This window comes from Chiloscyllium plagiosum, unplaced genomic scaffold, assembly GCF_037043375.1.
Source record: "Chiloscyllium plagiosum isolate Xiang-an unplaced genomic scaffold, Cpla_swu_hap1 HiC_scaffold_21, whole genome shotgun sequence".
Classification (NCBI taxonomy): domain Eukaryota; kingdom Metazoa; phylum Chordata; class Chondrichthyes; order Orectolobiformes; family Hemiscylliidae; genus Chiloscyllium; species Chiloscyllium plagiosum.
In genome coordinates, this window is record NW_028270159.1 from 1,449,987 (window position 1) to 1,471,381 (window position 21,395).

Consider the following 21,395-nt stretch of genomic DNA (forward strand, 5'->3'; position numbering starts at 1 on the left):
GACTTGTACTTCAGAACAAGCTACACCCTTAACCAAGTTGTTCTATTAAAGGCGCAATATTAACATCTACCTGACAATGTGGAAAATTGTCTGGGTAAGTCTTCTGCACAAAATTCAGGACATAGAGTACATAACTAGCAGAACTGATTAGGGGGAGCACTTAAACAGTGACAGGATTGCACAGTTTCAGCATGGATTTACAAAACAGAAATGAATGGAAAACTCCAGTGGATTTGTCAAAGATGTAACTAATGGGAGCTAATGGATCAGTCTACTTGGACTTCCAGAAGGCTTTTGATAAGGCCCCACATAAGAGATTAGCATGTAAGACTGCAGACAAGCAGCACAGAATGGGAATAAATGGGTATTTTGCCAAGAGGCAGTGACTAGTAGGCACTGGAGAGGGTGCTGGAATTCCAGCTATTCATAATATATGGTATGATGGTGATGAGGGAACTAAATGTAATATCTCAAAGTTTGAAGTTGACACAAAGCTGGTTGGATGAACTGTAAGGAGGATGCAGACTTGCTTTAGTGTGATTTGGACAAAGTGAGTGGTGGGCAAATGTATGACAGACGAAATATAATGTGGACAAATCTGAGGTTATCTAGTTTGTTAGCAAAAATAGGAAGGCAGATTATTATCTGAATAGTGATACATTGGGAAAAGGGCAAGTGCAATGAGGTTAGAGTGACCTTGAATACAGTCACAGAAAGTAAGCATGCAGTTGCAGCAGGCATGAAGGAGAGAAACGGTATGTTGGCATTGATAGCAAGAGGATGAGTACTGGAGCAGGGATGCCTTGCTACAATTGTACAGGGCCATGGTGTAAGGAAACAGTTTTGATTTCCTTACAGGGGAAAAATATTCTGGTTATGGAGGAAGCGCAACAAAGGTTTACCAGACTGCCCCCTAGAATGGCTTGACTGACATATAAAGAGAAAGTGAGGACTGCAGATACTGGGGATCAGAGCTTAAAAATGTGTTGCTGGAAAAGTGCAGCAGGTCAGGCAGCATCAAAGGAGAAGGAGAATCGACGTTTCGGGCATAAGCCTGACATATAAAGAGAGACTGGATCGGTTAGGACCATATTCACTGGAGTACAGAAAATGAGGAGCAGTCTCATAAAAAACTACAAAATTCTAACACGACTAGACAGGGTAAATGTAGGAAGGATATTTCCAATGAACAGTAGTCCAGGACCAGGGGTTACTGTCTAAGCATGTGTGGTATATCATTTATGACTGAGATGAGGAGAAATTTCTTCACACAAAAAGTGGTGAACCTATGGAATTCTCTGCCAAAGAAAGTGAGTGAGGAAAGAATATTGAATGTTTCCAAGAAGGAGTTCGATTTAGTTCTTAGAGCTAAAGGGTTCAAAGAGTATGAGGAGAAAGTGGGAACAGGATACTGAGTTGGATAATCAGCCTTGATCACATCGAATGGTGGAACAGGCTCAAAGGTCCAAATTGCCTACTCGCATTTCTATGTTATTACCCACAGATTAGAGGGAGAGATGGCTTTTTTTTAGGTGTTACTTTATTATAAGCAGTCCTGTCAAGTACTTGGATGAGAATGGTCATACTCAGATATGCTCATGATTGTCCTATATAGTGTTTCGTGCAGTCTTGCATGGAATCTTGTAAATTACATTTGTCTTGCACATGATAGGTATCAGGTTGTTTGTCCTGGTCAGTTGTTGTCTGAGCGTGTCTGTTGGTTTATGGGCTGTCATGGATCCCAGTGGTCGGAGAAGTCTGACTGTCAGTTCTGAGACATTTTCTTATATAAGTAACGTTGCTAATGAGTTAAGTCGTGGTATGTCCTTGTCGTGTTGTCTGTCTGTTAAGCATCTGCGGATGAAGTTGTGGGGATAATAGTTCTTAACAAATACCCAGTTGACGTGTTCTTCTTCTTCGCTTCGTAGGTCGGGAGAGCTGCAGTGTGATGTTGCCCTTTTGAACAGGGTCCTAATGCAGCTTCTCTTGTGTGTGTTGAGGTGGTTACTGGTGTAGTGCAGGGCTTGGTCGGTGTGTGGCTTTCCTATACACTTTTGTGGTGCATTCACTGTTCTGTGCTCTTTCTACCATCACATCCAGGAATGGGAGTTGATTGCTGGTTTCCTCCTTTCTCGTAAATCTGATCCCTGTAAGCATGGTGCTGATAATCTGGTGTGTGTTCTTGATTTCTGTTCTTTTAATCATAACAAAAGTGTCGTCCACATATTCGCCAAGAACGGATATCTTGCAATTTCATCCGCAGATGCCTAACAGACAAGCAATGCAATAAATACATGCTAGGACCTAACTCTCTAGCAACGCTACCTTAAATAAAAAATGTCTCCAAACTGGCAGACAGAATTCTCCGACCACTAAGATCCTGGACAACACACAAACTGACTGCCAGCTGCAGACAATGACTCACCAGAACAAAAGACCTGATATCAATCATGTACAGGACAAATGTAATTTGCAAGATTCTACACAAAGTCTGCACAAAACACTATAGAGGACAAACAAGCAGACAGCTAGCAATCCATATCCACAAACATCAACTAGCCACTAAATGCCACGACCAGCTGTCCCTAGTCATGACACACACAGCTAACAAGGACCAGAAATTCGACCACAACACAACGATCATAGGACAAGCTAGAGGACAGCTGAAGAATCTCTAGAAGCGTGGTATTCATTCACGGATTCCATCAAGTACACAGACATAGACTCTATATACCGGCCACTACAATGAACAACCAGAACCGGCAACTGGAAGGCGCAGGAATGAAACCAAATAAATTACAGCAGATACAGTACAGCAGTGTTTCACAGGAGACTCCAAAGCACTGAAGATGTCACCTAAATAGGGAATGAAATGTCTGTAAATCAACCTCCCAGCTCAGCGAACATACCCACAACTACAGTAAAAAGGATTTTGTGTTGGAAGTAATGTGATTGTACTTTTACAGTGTGTTTAAAAATCTTGAATTTGTGTTGTCAGTAAATAGGTTGGTTTATTCCACTTTACCTTTATTTCTTTTGGTTAATAAACTTCTGCTTTATCGTTCAAACAAAATCTATTTCAGTGAAAGACCATTTTGACCAAAGCAAAAAAAAAATTAACCATCAAGTCAGGCTTCAGTCTGGGATCTGACCTGTCCAATAATAACATTAGCTGGATCAGAACACCAGCCTGAAGAGGTTGCTCAGTCACAGATGCTGATTCTTCATGTCTCTATTGTCTGTGAACAGATTCTTGACCAGTGACTCTCAGGTACATATCCCCATCCCTGTTGCCTACTGTCCAATGGCGATGGACATCATTGGACTTGTCAAATGGATTCTTAGAGAAGGCTGCACATGACTTTATTTAATATGGAGATCTTGGGGTGCTGTCATTGTCCACATGTTCTTGTGGTCAGATTTCAGTGATGTATTGAACAATAAAAATTGGGACCACTTTTTTGCTGCAGCCTTCTCCTCTCTTCATAGTTAGATGCAGAGTCTTCCTTTGCCTGATCTGCCACCTAGGACTTTGAATCACACTTTGTCTGGCACCTACCCTGATCTTGCCAATGTGGTTGACCTACCAGGAGAAAGGAGCTCCCAATGGCATAACTCATTGTTATTCAGAATTGGAAGATTGCATTTATATGCTCACACAGCAGATAATTAACTCATTTTTTGGGTATTCAACGAAGTAAAGTTTCATCAGATTTTCTACTATTTTTATTACCCATAATCACAAGAAATATTTTTGTTGGGCCACTGGCAACAATCAGGTTGAATTCATAAAGTTCTTTACATGCATCAGTGATCTGAGCCTGATATAAATATATTAATGAGAAGTTACATTCGACATGAAACAGATAGGATGAGGTAATATATCGTTAGGAGGTACAGATACTTGGGTATAATCAGTTATGCTGGATACCTAACATCATGAGAAGCATGATCTAATTAATTTGTAGCTACTTAATACAGTTAAGTGTAATTTAGTAAAATTAGATTAGATTAGATTACAGTGTGGAAACAGGCCCTTCGGCCCAACAAGTCCACACCGACCCGCCGAAGCGAAACCCACCCCATACCCCTACATTTACCCCTTACCTAACACTACGGGCAATTTAGCATGGCCAATTCACCTGACCCTGCACATCTTTGGACTGTGGGAGGAAACTGGAGCACCCGGAGGAAACCCACGCAGACACGGGGAGAACGTGCAAACTCCACACAGTCAGTCGCCTGAGGCGGGAATTGAACCCGGGTCTCTGGCGCTGTGAGGCAGCAGTGCTAACCACTGTGCCACCGTGCCGCCCACAAATATGACATGCCTCATTCTAACTATACTGTTATTTCACAGCATCCAATATTACAATGATTTTTTTATGCAAAAGAATTGGCAGATCTCATCATACAAATATTATCACTCCAAAGTGGAAATGTTCTTTCAATTCTGAACTGAGTAGAAAGTCAGCAGGTTGTCTCAGCTACTCAAGTAGTATATTAACTGATTGGGAGGGCAGGGAGGGATATAATTTGAGAGTTTACGTTTTACTATTCCACTTAATATGGACAGAGCTCAGAAATAGGAAGGGCGTGATAACAATGTTGGAGCTGTACAACAGCGAGTGTGATATAGAGGTACAAACATGTAAACAGATTATGGAAAGATGTAGGAGCAACAGGATGGTAATGACAGGAGATTTTAATTTTCCCAACACTGACTGGGATTCACTTCGTGCTGAGGTCTAGATGGAGCAGAATTTGTAAGGAGCATCCAGGACGGTTTAAGGTAAGTATGTAAATAGTTCAACTTGGGAAGGGGCCATACTGGTGCTGCTGTTGGGGAATGAACCCAGCCAGGTGGTTGAAGCTTCAGTACGGGATTACTTAGGGAATTGTGATCATTATTCCCAAAGTTTTAGAATACTTACGGACAAAGAGGAAAATGGTACTAAAGGAAGAGTGCTAAACTGGGGGAAGTCCAACTATACCAAAATTTGGTAGGAGCTGGGGAATGTGGATTGTGAACAGCAGTTTGAAGGTAAATCCACATTTGATATGTGAGAGGCTTTGAAAGAGAGGTTGATTAGAGTGAAGGACAGACATGCCCCTGTGAAAATGGGGGACAGAAATGGCAAGATTAGGAAAGAATGGATGACAAATGAATTTGAGAGTCTAGCTAAAAGGAAAAAGGAAGCATACATAAGATCTAGGTGACTGAAGACAGACGAGGCTTTAGAAGAACATAGGGCCAATCTGAAATGAGGAAATTAAGAGGGCTAAAAGGAGTTATGAGATATCTTTAGCGAACAGGGTTAAAGAAAATTCCAAAGCCTTTTATGCATACATAAAGAGCAAGAGCGTAACCAGAGAAAGGTTTGGCCCACTCAAATACAAAGGAGGAAGGTTATGTGTGGAGTCAAAGAGAATGGCCGAGATTCTTAATGAGTAATTTGCATTGGTATTCAGTGAGGAGAGAAACATGACAGATGTTGCGGTTAGGGATAGGTGTTTGATTATGTCAAGTTGGCATAAGGAGGAAGTGTTGGGTATTCTAAAAGGTATTAAGGTGAATAAGTCCCCAGGTTCTGATAGGTTCTATCCCAGGTTACTGAGGGAAGCGAGAGAGGAAATAGCTGGGACCTTAACAGATATCTATGCAGAATCCTTGAACACGGGTGAGGTCCTGAAGGACTGGAAAATTGCTAATGTTGCCCCCTTGTTTAAGAAGGGTAGCAAGGTTAATCCAGGTAATTATTATAGACAGGTGAGCCTGACGTCAGTGGTAGGGAAGCTGCTGGAGAAGATACTTAGGGATAGGATCTATTCTCATTTGGAAGAAAATTGGCTTATCAGTGATAGGCAACAGGGTTTTGTACAGGGAAGGTCATGTCTTACCAACTTAATAGAATTCTTTGAGCAAATTACAAAGTTGATTGATGAGGGAAGGGCTGTAGATGTCATATACATGAACTTTAGTAAGGTGCTTGATAAGGTTCCCCATGGTAGGCTGATGGAGGAAGTGAAATCACATGGGATTCAGGATCTACTAACTAGATGGATAGAGAACTAGCTGGCCAACAGGAGACGGAGAGTAGTAGGGGAAGGGAGTTTCTCAAAATGGAAAACTGTGATTAGTGGTGTTCCACAGGGATCCGTGCTGGGACCACTGTTGTTTGTGATATACATAAATGATCTGAAGGAAGGTATGGGTGGTCTATTAACAAGTTTTCAATGATACTAAGATTGGTGGAATAGCAGAGAGTGAAGGGGACTGTCAGAGAATACAGCAGAATATGGATAGATTGGAGACTTGGGCAGAGAAATGGCAGATGGAGTTCAATCCCGGCAAATGCAAGGTGACACATTTTGGAAGATCCAATTCTAGAGCGAACTATACAGTAAATGAAAAAGCCCTGGGGAAAATTGATGTACAGAAAGATCTTGGTGTTCAGATCCATTGTACCCTGAAGGTGGCAACGCAGGTCGATAGAGTGGTCAAGAAGGCACACGGCATGCTTTCCTTCATGGGACAGGTATTGAGTAAAGAGTTGGCAGGTCATGTTACAGTTGTATAAGACTTTGGTTCGGCCACATTTGGAATACTGCGTACAGTTCTGGTTGACACCTCACTAAAAGAATATTGATGTGTTGGAGAGGGTGCAGAGGAGGTTCACAAGGATGTTGCCTGGTATGGAAGGCACTAGCTATGAAGAGAGGTTTAGTAGATTAGGATTATTTTCATTAGAAAGAGAGAGGTTGATGGGGGACCTGATTGAGGTCTACAAAGTCATGAGGAGAATTAACAAGTGGGTAGCAAGAAGCTTTCTCCCCCAGGGTGGGGGATTCAATTATTTGGGGTCACAAGTTCAAAGTGAGAGGGGAAAGGTTTAAGGGAGATATGCGTGGAAAGTTCTTTATGCAGAGGGTGGTGGGTACCTGGAATGTGTTGCCAGCGGAGGTGATAGAGGTGGGCACAATAGCATAATTTAAGATGTATCTAGACAGATACATGACAGGCAGGAAGTAGAAGGATACAGATCCTTAGAAAACAGGCGACAGGTTTAGGTAGAGGATCTGGATCAGTGCAGGCTTGGAGGGCCGAAGGGCCTGTTCCTGTGCTGTAATTTTTCTTTGTTCTTAAATAGCTGAAGTTTATAAAGTCTCGACAATGTAAAGAAAAAAGCACTTGCATTTACGCAACATTTTGCACAACCTTAGAACGTTCTGAAGGTTTAACAGCTGGAAATTTCCTGAGGAACTCTCCCAATTGATTCACATAATTTTGGGAGAAATCTTGTTTTGGTCTATCATGAGAAACCCCAGACAAAATCTCCAATTAAGTGTACTAGTCTCTAAAATAGGACTTCAACCAACCACCTGCTGATGGGAAACCAAATAGCTAGCCACTGATTAAGACAGAATCCAAGTAGTAAAATGTTACAAGATGATGGTATTGTGTTTGTGACAGACATGTCTGTTTTTCTGGAGTAGTCCATTCTGCACACCAATAATCAACCACTATGCTTGATGTTTGCCAAAGTGCTTATGTGGGAGGTGGTGAGATTAGTTACAAATTTGCCTGTATCATGAGGGATTTTGTAAGATAGCCCTTGAAACCATGGGGTTACTTTCTTAAAGGCATACTTATGTAGATATACTAATCTGTGATCTTTTTCCATCACACTGCAAGTTCCATGATATGAATGCTTAAATGTATACAGGATACCTGTTGCGCAGGTGGAACTACAAGGTTCATGAGATGACAGCTTCCATCTGTACATGTCAGCAGCGCTCACTCCCAGGCCCTTTCTCAGCATCTTCAGTCTATTCCTGAAAGAAATAATTGGTGCAAGGAATTATGTCTGAGCAAAGTAACAGGATAAAGCACTGCACAAACATGTGTGTTACAAACCTACCTGTCCTGCTGTTGAAGAAGCATTCCAAGACTTGTTACAAGCAGAGCTTCAGCTGGCTAGAAACAGAGAGAATGTAATAAAAATACCCAGCTTTAGAGAAACAAAAGACCATTTAAATAGCAAACAGATGTACTGTTTTAGTCATCATGTGTTACGGTTGATATTCCAATAGCAATTTTCAGATACCAGTCCAACAGGTAACTATTATTTTTTAAATGATTGAAAAAACCTGGATGTTTTTGATGTTGAATCTCTCATTTTTGCTAAAATGAAGTATTGCACCTAATTATTAATCTGACTAGATAGATTTCTGCTTTAAACAGTTTGATATTACCGTAAATACTTTAAATTTGTACATAATATCAAAGCTGTTCTATTGCTCATATGCCTCACTGTTACAGCCTGTTCAATCTCTAGACAGCAGAAGCTCTGACATGAACGGCAAACAATGAAAAGCACCAATTCCAGGAACAACATCACTGGTGGAATGCAGCATGTAAATATGCATGTCCTGAGGAAAGGCTCACTGTCTGCACATAGTGCTTCTTGTGTGAACTGCTCTGGGAATAGCTGCCACCTAAGATTCAAGAATTACAAGGAGGAGTTTAGTGCAATATTGCACTATCCCCTGACCTACTAACAGTAACAATGATCTCTCATTCCATTAACTTCCCCAACTCAGTTGGGAGGTCCTGGTGCAGAGATCTGACAGACTCCTGCAAAGTGTATCAACCTAATTTTCCCATGCTATTTAAGACTGTTATTCACATACATACATGGACATATTTGCAACCACTTCCACATTTGTTAAGCCAAGAGGAAAGTGCAAACAGAGTCTAGACATGATAATTTTGCTTATAACACTGTTCTCTGGCTTTAACATGCTGCTTGCTTTACATTACCTAAATAAAACTTGAATTCATCTGATAGTCTACTTAAGCACATTTCATTCAGTCACCATTGCCCTGTTTGTGTTAATGTACATTTAGCGTTAGTTAATTTTGCATAATATTGGCACTGAAAATCTCGGATATCTTCAGTAGATTCAAGACACAATCAGATGAAAGATACAAATATTGGGATGGGACTTCATTTCAAAGTCTCCAAGCCTGGGTGGACAGCACTGAAGTTTCTTAAACCAAGAGACAAACACTTGTTTTCATCTGCTGGTGACTAAAACAACATATAGCATTTGTCAGGAGCACATCCTAGTGGAAGCGAAGCCCAAGATATACAAAAAGGTTATTCTTTTTAGGGAAGTTTGTTATAAAATAGTCAGCTGCTTCATGTACACCTGCCTTTCTAGAAGACACAAGCATCTTTTAAAAACAATTCCCCATCATTTAACTGTATTAGATATATTACCTAGAGAATGACTGCCACTGAATGTACTAATACTAATTGTTAAGATGGCTTACCGCAATTTCTGCGTTCTGTTTGCTTGATGAATAATCTGCAGAAGTGTTTCATTGGAGAATGGAATCTCTGTAGACATATTAAAGGTCAGTTCCAGGGGTGTATCATTAACTTTGTAGCTCCCCATATTTTCATTTTCTTCGTAATATACCAGGAAACCGGCTGTATTGGACCCTGAAGAGTACATTGGACCTCCTCTTGAGTTTTCAGTCATATTTGTACTGAAGTTGATGAACCCTTCTACACGAGAAGAATGTCCACTTGTAAATGTGTCTGTCAAATGATTCTTAGACATTAATATATATTTTGGTGATGTCAACTTTGAGGATATATCTGTGTAATCATTTCATGCTATTAAATTGATGTCTGTATTAAAGCAAAATGTTAAAGCAGATAATATTGACAAAAATTATTCATAGTCGAGAGTGTAGTGCTGGAAATGCACAGCAGGGTAGGCAGCATCCGAGGAGCAGGAGAATCGACATTTCGGGCATAAGCCCCTCAGCAGAAATGAGGCTTGTGGATCGGGCTTAGAGATAAATGGGAGGGGGTGAGGTGTGGGGGAAGGTAGCTGAGAAAGCGATAGGTGGATGAAGGTGAGGGAGAAGGGAATAAGTCAGAGGGGGGAGCGACGGATGGGTCTGGAGGGGTGGTGCCGAGTTGAAGGATTGGGACTGGGATAATGTTGTGGAGGGGGGGAATAAGGAAGCTGTTGAAATCCACACTTATCCTGTGTGGTTGCAGGGTCCCAAGGTGAAATATGAGACTTTCCTCCTCCAGGCATCAGGTGGCAGTAGAGGAGGCCCAGGACATGCATGTGCTTGATGTAGTGGGAGGGGGAGTTGAAGTGTTCAGCCATAGAGCGGTTGGGTTAGTGTGTGCGGGTGTCCCAGAGATGTTCTCTGAAACGATCCGCAAGAAGGCGTCCTGTCTCCCCGATGTAGAGGAGACCACACCGGGTGCAACAGATGCAGGAGATGACATTGGTAGAGGTACAGGTAAATTTCTGATGGATGTGGAAGGAATTTACGTCGATTCTCCTACTCCTTGGATGCTGCCTGACCTGCTGTGCTTTTCCAGAACTACACTCTTGACTCTGAGCTCCAGCATCTGCAGTATTCATTTTCTCCTAAACAATTATTCATAGAACAACAAAGGATTTCACAGATTAAGCAAATTCAAATAATGGACACTGAGTTAAAAAGCTAAAAGCTGAGACTTAGGCTGAATGTTGAAACAGAAGAAGAATGTGGAGGACGGAAATGCAGAGCAAGGGGTTTAGAGGTCTGAGCACAACAGGAGATGGCCAGAACTGTTGGCTAGAGGGTGATGAGCTGCAGAAGATTGCATAATTAGGAAGAAGGGTGCCATGGAAACATTTAAACATGAAAATGGGAACATTACGTTAGAGATGCAGAGAAACATAGAAGATAGGAATAGGAGTAAGCTATTGAATCGTCATGCCATTCAGTGTGATCATTGCTGATCAAGAAGCTCAATTCCTAATTGTATCATTCCCCTAAAACCCTTTAGCCACAACAGCTATATCTACTTCATTATTGAAAACAGAATGTTGATGTCTATGTAGGTCAGCAAGGTCAAAGGTGGAGAGGATTTGTTGGAGAATATGAAACTGGCAAATTTCCATGTGAGCTCAAATTTAAGGAGATTGATGGCTGGTCAGGTGAGAAATGGAATAAGCAAGTCTAGAAGAGGCTTGAATGAGGTTTTCAGCAGCAGATGAATTCAGGTTGCAGTTAGACTGAACAATGTTATGAAGGGAGAAACATGTGGTATGAGATTAAACCAGCTAGAAAGTCAGACCAACACATTATTGCAGAACAGTCCCCAAGGCAGAAGTAAGGGATTCCTTGGATAGGTGAAGTCCTCAAAAACCACAAGGTAGATATTCCAGCTAGTTTTTGCATGACAAACAGGAGAGATGACAAAGAAAGTCAAGTGACATTGATAGATCACTATGTGGTATAAAAAAGTATACTGGACAAACAAGTGGGGCTCTTGTGGCAGTGTCCCTAGCTCTGGTCCAGAAAGCTTTGGTTCAAATCCTATCTACTCCAGAGGTGTATAACAACAACTCTGAACAGGCTGATTAGAAAATATATAAACTGATGAACAGAAAGACAAATTAATGGATTAGAGCAAGAGTAAAAGTTCAGGAATCAAAGTGCTTGCTCAGCACAGTTAGAGAAAGACAGCAAAGTACTGACATACGAAACAAAGACTTCACAGCCTTGAACTATGGAGAAATGAAGTAAAAAATTAAGCAAAAACAGATGAGTGGACAATATTCAGCCTTGGAAAGGGCTGAAACGGAAGCAAGTTGATGCTAATTTGACCACTGAGGCGATGGTGAAAATAATCAATACTGATGTATGTATAATTTGAACCTAGACACTGGAAATCAACCTCATGATTTTTAAAGCTCCATCCTGCAGGCTGATTCATGCTAGCAATGTGATACATGGTATTTTCATACTTTACAATATATTTTAAAAATCCAAGTCCTTGCATTCATTTAGAAAGAATTAAAGTCTCTGGCACCAGACTCTTCAACATATTATAGAGTCATAGTGATGTACAACACAGACACAGACCTTTCGGTCCAACTCATCCATGCCGACCAGATATCCTAAATTAATCTAGTCCCATTTGTCAGCATTTGGCCCATATCCCACTAAACCCTTCCTATTCACATACCCATCCAGATACCTTTTAAATGTTGTAATTGTACCAGCCTCTACCACTTCTTCTGGCAGCTCATTCCATCCATGCACTACCCTCTGCATGAAAATGTTGCCCCTTAGGTCCCTTTTATATCTTTCCTTTCTCACCCTAAATCTATGCCCTTTAGTTTTGGACTCCCCCATCCCAGGGAAAAGACCTTATTTGTTTACCCTACCCATTTTTAGACCCTATAAATCTGAAAGCATATGCTCTGGTTCAATCTAAGACAGCAGCCGGGAAAAGGAATAAAAATATCAAGCGATAATGTGGAATTTGTGACAGGATTGGAGATGATAGTTTTGGATTCCAAAACTATAACCAGCCTTTTGGGAATTTATTTATTTATTTCTTGTTTGGTTCTGCTAAACCATTCACCATTAATACAGTGGTAACTGCACGAGGTTTCTGCCTATGCAGCATCCCAAGTGTTCATTGGTAACATACTATGGCTGCTTGAGGTAAAATTCAGCATATTTTTATATTCTGAAGAAGGGTCACTGGACCCAAGACGTTAACTCTGATTTCACTCCACAGATGCTACCAAACCTGCTGAGTTTTTCAAGCAAGTTCTGATTTTGTTTTTCATTTCCAAAAGCAGCAGTTCTTTTGGTTTTTTTTATTCAGCATGTTTTTCCCTATTTGCTGTCTGGAACACAGGAGCAGAAATAGGTCAAACAGCCCTTTGAGATGCATTGCCATTTAATATGATCAAGTTTGAGAATGAATTTCAATTCTTTTCTCCCCACACTATCTCCATATAACTTTCTGACATTGACATTTACGTACTGGTATCTGTCAATGTCTACTTTAAACTTAATCAATGACTGATTAGCCCTCTACGGTAGGCAGTTCCAGGCAAATTAGTCAGGTGCTGTTGAGACATCGAAACGGTGGTCAGTCAGGCCCATCCTGCCAAGTTAGTCTGCGGCATGATGGATCTTGGTCAGCACTGGGGGCTTAGCCAATAATGATAAAGGAAGTTATTACAGGGAAGTACATGAGTCTAGGGGAAAGCAGACAACTTAACTCTGGAGACATGCTTCAAGTCTACTGGAATGCAGAGTTAGTGGTGACAGTGATACAAGGTAATTGCAGATTTCACATGCGGCACATCATAATGAAATGAAGAGAAGTGGGGGCTAGAAATTAGGGTTCCAATGGATTACAAAAACTCTGACTTCTACCTGAGGAAGATGTAGGACCAACAAGGGCATGGCAATTTCCAACACCAGGGGTTTTGGGAGCAAAACTGGGACATCAATAAGTAAGTAAAGGGACTCATTAGAAATGGGTAAGGAGGGAAACTGAAAGGACATTGGCAGTACACAACCAGCAACAGAAAAGGTCATATCAAGGGAGATAGAGAGAAAAGATTTCAATCTGAGACTTGTACAGTTGAGAACAAAGGTGAGTCAAACAGTCAGGCAGGCAGGGACAAAGCAGAGAACAAGGTAGGGCTGATAAATTAAACTACATTTATTTCAAAGCAAGTGGCCTAACAGGGAAGGCAGATGAACTCAGGGAATGGTTAGGAACATGGGACAGGGATATCATAGCAATTACAGAAACATGGCTCAGGGATGGATAGGACTGGCAGCTTAATGTTCCAGGATACAAATGCTACAGGAAGGACAGAAAGGGAGGCAAGAGAGGAGGGGGAGAGGCACTTTTGATAAGGGATAGCATTACAGCTGTACTGAGGGAGTACATGCATGGAAGTTATGTGGGTGGAACTGAGAAATAAGAAACGGATGATCACCTTATTGGGATTGTATTATAGACCCCCCAATAGTCAGAGGGAAATTGAGAAACAAATTTGTAAGGAGATTTCAATTATCTGTAAGAATAATAGGGAGGTTATGGTAGGTGATTTTAATTTTCCAAACATAGATTGGGATTGCCATAGTGTTAAGGGTTCAGATGGAGAGGAATTTGTTAAGTGTGTACAAGAAAATTTTCTGATTCAGTATGTGGATGTACTTACTAGAGAAGGTGCAAAACTTGACCTACTCTTGGGAAATAAGGCAGGGCAGGTGACTGATGTGTCAGTGGGGGGGGGGCGTTTTGGGGCTAGCCATCATAATTCTATTAGTTTTAAAATAATGATGGAAAAGGATAGACCAGATCTAAGAGTTGAAGTTCTAATTTGGAGGAAGAACAATTTTGATAGTATAAGGCAAGAACTTTCAAAAGCTGTTTGGGGGCAGATGTTCACAGGTAAAGGGACGGCTGGAAAATGGGAAGCCTTCACAAATGAGATAACGAGAGTCCAGAGAAAGTACATTCCTGTTTGGGTGAAAGGAAAGGCTGGTAGGTATAGGGAATGCTGGATGACTAAAGAAATTGAGGTTTTAGTTAAGAAAAAGAAGGAAGCACATGTCAGGTATAGACAGGATAGATGGAGGGAATCCTTAGAAGGGTATAAAGGCAGTAGGAGTATACTTAACAGAGAAATCAAGACTGCAAAAAGGGGACATGAAATAGCTTTGGCAAATAGGGTTAAGGAGAATCCAAAGGGTTTTTACAAATACATTAAGGACAAAAGGGTAACTAGGGAAAGAATAGGGCCCCTCAAAGATCAGCAAGGCGGCCTTTGTGTGGCGCCACAGAAGATGGGCTTGATACTAAGTGAGTATTTTGCATCAGTATTTACTGTAGAAAAGGACATGGAAGATATAGAATGTAGGGAAATAGATGGTGACATCTTCAAAAATGTCCACAATTCAGAGGAGGAAGTGCTGGGTGTATTGAAAAGCATAAAAGTGGATAAATCCACAGGACCTAGAATTCTGAGGGAAGCTAGGGAAGTGATTACTGGGCCTCTTACTGAGATATTTGTATCATCGATAGTCACAGGTGAGGTGCCGGAAGACTGGAGGTTGGCTAACGTGGTGCCACTGTTTAAAAAGGGTGGGAAGGACAAGCCAGGGAACTATTGACCAGTGAGCCTGACCTTGATGGTGGGCGAGTTGTTGGAGGGAATCCTGAGGGACAGGATGTTCATGTATTCGGAAAGGTAAGGACTGGTTAGGGATAGTCAACATGGCTTTGTGCATGGGAAATCATGTCTCACAAACCTGATTGAGTTTTTTGAAGAAAGTGGATTGATGAGGGCAGAGATGTGGACTTCAGTAAGGCATTCTCATGGAATACAGGGCGAACTAGCCATTTGGATACAGAACTGGCTCAAAGGTAGAAAATGGAGGATGGTGGTGGAGGGCTGTTTTTCAGACTATAGGCCTGTGACCAGTGGTTTCCACAAGGGTCTGTGCTGCGTCCACTACTTTTCATCATTTATATAAATGATTTGGATGGGAGCATAAGAGGTATAGTTAGTAAGTTTGCAGATGACACCAAAATTGGAAGCATAGTAGACAGTGAAGAAGGTTATCTCAGATTACAACAGGATCTTGATCAGATGGGTCGATGCGGTGAGAAGTAGCAGATGGAGTTTAGTTTAGATAAATATGAGATGCTGCATTTTGGGAAAGCAAATCTTAGCAGAACTTATACACTTAATGGTAAGGTTCTCGGTAGTGTTGCTGAACAAGGAGACCTTGGAGTACAGGTTCATAGCTCCTTGAAAGTGGAGTCACAGGTAGATAGGATAGTGAAGAAGGCTTTTGGTACGCTTTCCTTTATTGGTCAGAATATCGAGTATAGGAGTTGGGAGGTCATGTTGCAGCTGTACAGGACATTGGTTAGGCCACTGTTGGAACATTACATGCAATTCTGGTCTCCATCCTATCAGAAAGATGTTGCGAAACTTGAAAGGGTTCAGAAAAGATTTACAAGGATGTTGCCAGGGTTGGTGGATCTGAGCTATAGGGAGAGGTTGAATAGGCTGAGGCTTTTTACCCTGGAGCGTCGGAGGCTGAGGGTGACCTTGTACAAAATCATGAGGGGCACGGATAGGATAAATAGACAAAGTCTTCTCCCAGGGGTGGGGGAGTCCCGAACTAGAGGGCATAGTTTAGGGTGAGAGGGGAAAGATATAAAAGAGACCTAAGACGCAACTTTTTCACACAGAGGGTGGTATGTGTATGCAATGAGCTGCCAGAGGAAGTAGTGGAGCTAGTACAATTGCAACATTTAAAAGGCATCTGGATGGGTATATGAATAGGAAGGGTTTGGAGGGATAAGGGCCAGGTGCTGGCAGGTGGGACTAGATTGGGTTGGGATATCTGGTCGGCATGGACGAGTTGAATCGAATGGTCTGTTTCCGTGTTGTACGTCTCTATGACTCTATAAATGGAGAGACGGTATAAAACAAAGACTACTATTCAATGTTGCTAAGTTTGTAGATGACACAAAGTTAGGTGGAGGGATAGGTAGTGCTGAAGTGGGGAGGATGCAGAAGGACTTGGACAATGCTAGGAGAAGGTGGCAGCCAGAATAAAATATGAGAAAGAGAGAGGTTTGGTAGGAAGATCAGAGCATGGATTATTTTCTAAATAGGGAAAGGCTTCAGAAAGCTGATACAAAAAGGGACTTGGGAGGCCTAGTTGTAGGTTCAGCTGGTCATTAGGAAGGCAAATGGAATGTTAGCATTCATTTCAATAGGGCTAGAAAACAAGAGCAGAGATGTTCTGCTGAGGTGGTGTAAGGCTCTGGTCAGACTGCATTTGGAATATTGAGAGCAGTTCTGGGCCCCATATCTAAGGCAGGATGTGATGTCATTAAAGGTGGTCCAGAGGAGGTTTACAAGAATGATGTCTGGGATGAAGAGCAGTTGAGGATTCTAGGTCTGTACTGGATGACGTTTGGAAGCATGAGGGAAGATCTGATTGAAACTTAGAGTACAGTGATGCCTGGAAATAGTGGATGTGGAGATGTTTCCACTAGTAGGAGAGACTGGGACTCAAGGGTACAATCTCAGAGAGTGAAGGGACAATGCTTTAGAACTGAAATAAGGAGGAATTTATTCAGCTAGAGGGTGGTGAATCTGTAGGACTCAATGCTGCAGAAGGTTGTGGAGGCTAAGTCATTGACTGTATTTAAAACAGAGACAGATATGATTGACAAGGTGAACAAGGGTTACAGGGAGAAGGTAGGAGAATGGGGTTGAGAAATGTATCAGCCCTGATCAAATGGCAGAGTAGATTCAATGGGCAGAATGGCCTGATTCTGCTCCTTTATCTTAGAAAAGTATGCAGGAGCAGTAAGACCTGGTGTATGTGTATACAAGTCATGAACTGTGAGAGGAGAGGTGGAGAGAGAAGCGAGGTGAGCATACAGTATTTTAGGCTTCATTAATAGTGATACAGAATGCAAGAACAGGGAGGTTATGCTGAATATATTCAGGACATTACTTAGACCTTAGCTTTTGGGATGTCAGTGTCACTGGATGGCTTCATTTCTGATGAAGGGCTTTTGCCCAAAACGCCGATTTTCCTGCTCCTCGGATGCTGCCTGACCTGCTGTACTTTTCCAGCACCACTCTAATCTAGACTCTGATTTCTAGCATCTGCAGTCCTCACTTTTGGCCAGCACTTATTGCCTATCCCTAGTTGCCCTTCAGAAGATGGTGAGCTGCCTTTGTGAACTGCGCAGTCCACATGCTGTAGGTTGACCTATAGGGAGGGAATTCCAGGATTTTGGCCCTGCAACAGTTAAGGAACTGTAATATATTTCCAAGTCAGGACAATGAATGGCTTGGAGGGGGAAACTTGCAGATGGTGATATTCCCAGGTATCTTGCTGCCCTTGCCCTTCTAGATGAAAAAGATTGTGGGTTTGGAAGGTGCTGTTTAAGCAGCCTTGCTAAAGATCAGTAGTAAACCTTGTAGATATTAGACACAGTTACTCCTGACTGTCAGTTGGGGAGTGACTAGATATGGAGGATGTGGTGCTTATCAAGCAGTCTGCTTTATCCTGGATGGTGTCAAGCTTTATGAATGCTACTGGAGCTGCCCTCATCCAAGCAAACAGGGAGTATTCCACAAACGTCTGACTGTACATCATGGACAGGCTTTGGAGAGTCAGGAAGTGAGTTACTTGCTACAGGATTCCTAGCATCTGATCTACTGTTGTAGTCACTGCATTTATATGGCTAATCCAGTTGAATTTCTGGTCAATGTTAATCCCAGGATGTTGATACTGGGGGATTCAGTGATGGCAACACCATTGAGTATCAAGGGGCAGTGGATACATTGTCCTTTATTGGAGATGAATCTTACCATACATTTGCATAGCACAAATGTTACTCATCAATTTACAGCCCAAGCCTGTATTTTGTTAGGGTCTTATTGCATTTGGACATGGATTACATCACTATGTGAGGAGTCATGAACGATGCTGAACATCACACAATCAATCATCGACCATCACCACTACTTCTGACCTTCTAATGAAGTGAAGATCTTTGATGAAGCAGCTGAGGAACCTCTACAAAGATGTTCTGAAGCGGAGATGACTGACCTCCAATAATCACAACAATTTTCCGATGTGCCAGAAATGACTCCAAACAGAGATCCCCCGATTCTCAATTATTCTAGTTTTGCTAGTGCTCTTTGATGCTATGCTCGGTCAAATGTGGTCTTGATATCAAGAGCTGTCACTCTCACCTCACCTCTGGAATTTAGCTCTTTTGTGTGTTTGAAACAAATGAGGTCTGAGCTGAGTTGTGCAAGCGCAACCCAAACTGGATGTCATTGTGCAGGTTATTGCTGTGTAGATGCTGCTTGATAACATCGTTTAGAACACCCTCCATCATATTACTGATTGAGAATGGACTGATGAGATAGTAAGGGTCCGGGGTTAAATTTGCCCTGCTTTTTATGTACATGACATACCTGAGCAATTTTCCACATTGTCAGGCTATTGCCAATGTTGTAGTTGTACTGGAACAGCTTGACATGTGCTGGAGAACAAATCTTCAGCAGAATTGCCAGGATGCTGTTAGGGCTATAGCCTCCCACGTCTCTAACTGTTTCTTGATATCACACGGAGTGAATCGCATTAGCTGAAGACTGCATCTGTGATATTAGGTCCTCTGGATTCGGCAGTGATGCCTCATCCACTCGGCACTTCATTGCAAATGCTTCAGCCTTACCTTTTGCACTGATCTGCTGGACTCTCCCATCACCGAGAATTTACTGAGGGTATTTGTGGGATCATAACCCCTAGTGAGTTATTCAATTGTCCACCACCATGCACAATTGGACATGACAGGACTACAGTGTTTACATCTGATCCACTGTTTGTGGTATAACTTATAACTTGCTACTATCTCACTTGCTATTTATGTTGTTTGGCACAATAATAGTCCTGTTTTGGAGCTTGCCAGGTTGGTGCCTCATTTTTAAGTATGCCTAATGTTGCTCCCGCCATGCCCTCCTGCACACTTTATTGAACCAGGGTTGATACTCTGGCGTGATGATAATGTTAGAGTGGGGGCCATGATGTTGCAGATAGTGTTGGAGTATAATTCGGCTGCTGTTCTTAGTGGCACCAGCCCCTCTTGGATTCCCAATCTTGAGTTGCTAGATATGTTCAAAGTCTGTCACATTTAGCACGATGAGAGCTCCACACAACATGATGGAAGGTATTATCAAAATGAAGACAGGACTTTGCCTCTACAAGGACTGCGTGGTGGCCACTCTCACCTATATAGTCATTGACAATGTATTTGCAGCAGGCAGACTGGAGAGAATGAGGTCAAGTACATTTTTCCCTCTTGTTGGTTCCCTCACCACCTGCTGCAGATCTAGTCTACGTTTAGGTATGACTTGGCTAGTCATGCTGCTGCCAAGCAACCCCTGACAAGGATACATTCTGCGCCCTTGTCACCCTCTGTGCTTTCTTCAAGTGTTGCTCAACAGAGAGAAGAATAAAGTCATCAACTGAAAGAGGATAGTACAGAGTAACCAGCAGGAGGTTTCCTTGCCTATCTTTGACCTGATGCCATGAGTCAATATTGAGGACTCTTAGGGCAACTCCTATTGTCTCACCAGCAGTGCTGGCCCTGTCCTGGTTGGACTGGACAAATTCAGAAATGAAGATGATATCTGAGACACTATATAGAAGGTATGGCTCCATGAGAATGACTATATCACGTTGACTTGTCTGCAAGATTTTTTCCAATTTGGCACAAGCTCCAAGATGCTAGCAAGTTGTCAGTGTTGTTTCTAGTTCCATGCCAGGCGGTCCATCTGGTTTCATTTCTTTGCTGAGGTTGTGTAGCAATTGTTAAAAGTTGAGTGGTTTGCTAGACCATTTCAGAGGACAGGTGAGAATCAGTCACAATGCGGTGGCTCTGGCGTCACGTGTAGGCCAGACCAGATAATGGTGGCTGACATTAATGAAATTGAAACAAAAACAGAAATTGCTGGATGAACACAGCAGGTCTAACAGTATCTATGGGGAGAAAGCAGAGTTCTGGAGCTGTAATGAAGGGTCACCGGACTTGAAATATTAACTCTGCTTTCACTCCACGGGTGCTGCCAGACCTGCTGCATGTCTCTAGCAATTTCTGCTTTATTTTTAGATCTCCACAGATTGCCTCAGCATCCATAGTTCTCTGCTTCATATTAATGAAGCAAATGCATTTTTCCAACAATTGAAAGCGGTTTCATGGTTATCATTAGGCTGAATTTCCAGTTGGTAAAAACAATGACTGCAGATGCTGGAAACCAGATTCTGGATTAGTGGTGCTGGAAGAGCACAGCAGTTCAGGCAGCATCCAAGGAGCAGCGAAATTGACATTTCGGGCAAAATCGCTTCATCAGGAATAAAGGCAGTGAGCCTGAAGCATGGAGAGATAAGCTAGAGAAGGGTGAGGGTGGGGAGAAAGTAGCATAGAGTACAATAAGTGAGTGGGGGAGGGGATGAAGGTGAGAGGTCAGGGAGGAGAGGGTGGAGTGGATAGGTGGAAAAGGAGATAGGCAGGTAGGACAATTCCGGACAAGTCATGGGGACAGTGCTGGGGTGGAAGTTTGGAACTAGGATGAGGTGGGGGAAGGGGAAATGAGGAAAGTGTTGAAATCCACATTGATGCCCTGGGGTTGAAGTGTTCCGAGGCGGAAGATGAGGCGTTCTTCCTCCAGGCGTCTGGTGGTGAGGGAGCGGCAGTGAAGGAGGCCTAGGACCTCCATGTCCGCGGCAGAGTGGGAGGGAGAGTTGAAATGTTGGGCAATGGGGCGGTGTGGTTGATGGGTGCGGGCGTCCCAGAGATGTTCCCTAAAGCGCTCTGCTAGGAGGCGCCCAGTCTCATAGAACATAGAAGAATACAGCGCAGTACAGGCCCTTCGGCCCTCGATGTTGCGCCGATCCAAGCCCACCTAACCTACACTAGCCCACTATCCTCCATATG

The 21,395-nt window shown here is 42.4% G+C and overlaps 1 protein-coding gene across 1 annotated transcript in view; it reads right to left on the minus strand.

Moving 5' to 3' along the window:
- adamtsl2 (ADAMTS like 2) overlaps positions 1-21,395 on the minus strand; it is a 241,285-nt gene that overhangs the window by 117,120 nt on the left and 102,770 nt on the right. Inside the window, exons 11-12 of the mRNA XM_087998112.1 lie at positions 9,341-9,611; positions 7,733-7,836 (exon numbers count right to left, since the gene is read on the minus strand). Coding sequence (XP_087854238.1) covers positions 7,733-7,836; positions 9,341-9,611 — 375 coding nt within the window. The remainder of the gene's footprint in view (positions 1-7,732; positions 7,837-9,340; positions 9,612-21,395) is intronic.